Source organism: Papilio polytes, unplaced genomic scaffold, assembly GCF_000836215.1.
Source record: "Papilio polytes unplaced genomic scaffold, Ppol_1.0 DF822622.1, whole genome shotgun sequence".
Taxonomy (NCBI): domain Eukaryota; kingdom Metazoa; phylum Arthropoda; class Insecta; order Lepidoptera; family Papilionidae; genus Papilio; species Papilio polytes.
The window spans coordinates 2555206-2557183 of record NW_013526582.1 but is presented as its reverse complement, the minus strand read 5'-3'; the positions used below and the strand labels follow the sequence as shown (position 1 = coordinate 2557183).

General features: G+C 34.9%; 1 protein-coding gene across 1 annotated transcript; it reads right to left on the bottom strand.

Annotated features, from left to right (window-relative positions):
• Positions 1 to 13: 13 nt before the first annotated feature.
• Positions 14 to 1279, bottom strand: LOC106105901 (protein Skeletor, isoforms B/C-like). The gene is made up of 3 exons (XM_013286358.1): positions 1095 to 1279; positions 925 to 998; positions 14 to 363 (listed from the first exon to the last, which is right to left on the bottom strand). Exons 1-3 carry the CDS (start codon positions 1135 to 1137, stop codon positions 187 to 189), a joined length of 294 nt encoding a protein of 97 aa, XP_013141812.1. The 5' UTR covers positions 1138 to 1279; the 3' UTR covers positions 14 to 186.
• Positions 1280 to 1978: the final 699 nt, after the last annotated feature.

Below are 1978 nucleotides of genomic sequence, written 5' to 3'. Positions count from 1 at the left end.
CTGCGACACGCCGCGGCTAGTACTGCTGCGCCCCCGCCACTTGCACGTCTCACACAACATGTCACATGTACTGGCCCGTTTGTGAAATCATTTAAAAAAGTTTATGGTCCATTGCAGACATATGTATGATAAATAGAAAATATGACACAAGCTTATTTTGATTGTAATTACATCAATGCCAATAGATTAATAAATCCAGAAAAGTGACACTGACTTGCCATGCTCATCGGGTATTATGAAGCCCTGTGGTCCGGGCCGGCCCGAGTCCCCGGCCCAGAAGAAGGTGTCCTCCCCGGTGCCATCATAGTTGAAGTTCACCAGCAGCACTGTCAGGTCATCCACTGCATACACATCACCTGATACCTACAATTATTTATAAACATGTTTTGTTTGCACTCAAACACTATCAAACAACATCAAAGTTTTGATATATTTGTATTCTGTAAGGAAAATGTGAACACAAGGAATAATCTTCATTGAGCATTATAAATGTAATTAACCACTAAGGAATTTGAAGAAACATGCTGTCAATCAGGAATTTTAAGCTCCTACAAATACCTTGTTATTTAAAGAATTGCTCAATTCTATCAGTCTTAACTTTTGAACATAAATAAAATATTTGAATGGTTTGAAAACTTAAGAGATGATTTCACTTGCTAGTTTGTGTTAGAGTTTGCTACAGTTAAAAAAGTTTATAACACAAATAATTCATTAAGTACAAAGCATGTAATAAGCTACATGGTGTGCAAGCCTTGATAAAAGCCTTAAAGCATATATTTAAATTACAATTAAGATGAGAATTACCAGATTATCCAATTTCCTGAGTGTGACGCATAAAAACAGAAATTGTTTGTTACATCTATGATTCATGTTTTTTTTTATTGTGTAAAATTGAAGTGAAAACAAGATAAATTAATTGTTTACCTGATGGTGGTAGGAATTCAACTTTCCTATGAACTTTCCTCGATAGGGACCTTCATCATCTTGCGAGGCGCAGTCTAGAACAATGCATTTTAAAATATTGTTTATGAAACACTAACATAAATGTAGAGAAAGTTGTACTAACTATTTTTTAAATGTAATAAAAAAAATACCTTTGGCTATGAATACGAGTAACGTGAACCATATTACAAACATTTTACAATGATCACTTTTTATTTTCACCTTCACATAATAACTTTCAATTCAAAAATTAAATCTACATGTTACTTTAAGTTGATAGTCGAGTGGCGCACAGCAGTTAACTTCCTGTCTAAACCAAATTTGCACAACTTGACCTGTCACTACGTTCTTACCGTTCTCATACGTCTTAACTTGGCCAAGGCCGGTCTTGTCATTGGTCGGATGAAATAGTAACGTTCACTTGGCCAATCACATGGAAGAAACTTTCACTTTCAAGTTTTTAATTTTTTATGTGTAATGGAGAACAAACGTAAAACTTTCAATTCAATGTGTTCTCAGTAAAAAAAATATTTTTGTATTTTTAGGGCCATCATTTATTTATTGTGGTGGTGATATAAGAGGAGAATCAAAACTTGAACGTGACATTTATTAAGTACGATAAAAAAAGTTTCTTCCAGTTGGTTGAAATAAAAGAAAACAGTTTAAAATTGTTAAAAGCGCCATCTACCTTAAAACTTAGAATCACAGTTATCAATTTGTGGCCAAAAAATCTATTTCTCCTTCTTCTTACTCGTTGCCACTGCTACCAGTAAGCAATATGTTGTGGTCGAGTCCTAAAATAGTTACTTTATGTTGTGACCAGTTATTTCGTCAAATTGTAATGATAATCCATTACTTTATTTTTTTGTTTTTACTACTTAGCATTTAATTTATATAATTTCAGTTCTTAAGTTATTACGAATATTAATAAAATTGAAAGCGAACCCTTGTGCTGAGCATGGTGCTTGCGGGATGCGCGCGCGCAGCAAAACCGCGAGATGCGCGCGCGCCGCCCCAGTCTCGCGCCGACTGTCGG

Coding starts and splice junctions, on each gene's coding strand:
- LOC106105901 (XM_013286358.1), bottom strand. CDS start 1,137: ATGTTTGTAATATGGTTCACGTTACTCGTATTCATAGCCAAAG. Junction 999..1,094: donor ACTCGTATTCATAGCCAAAG/GTATTTTTTTTA, acceptor GCATTGTTCTAG/ACTGCGCCTCGCAAGATGAT. Junction 364..924: donor TGAATTCCTACCACCATCAG/GTAAACAATTAA, acceptor AAATAATTGTAG/GTATCAGGTGATGTGTATGC.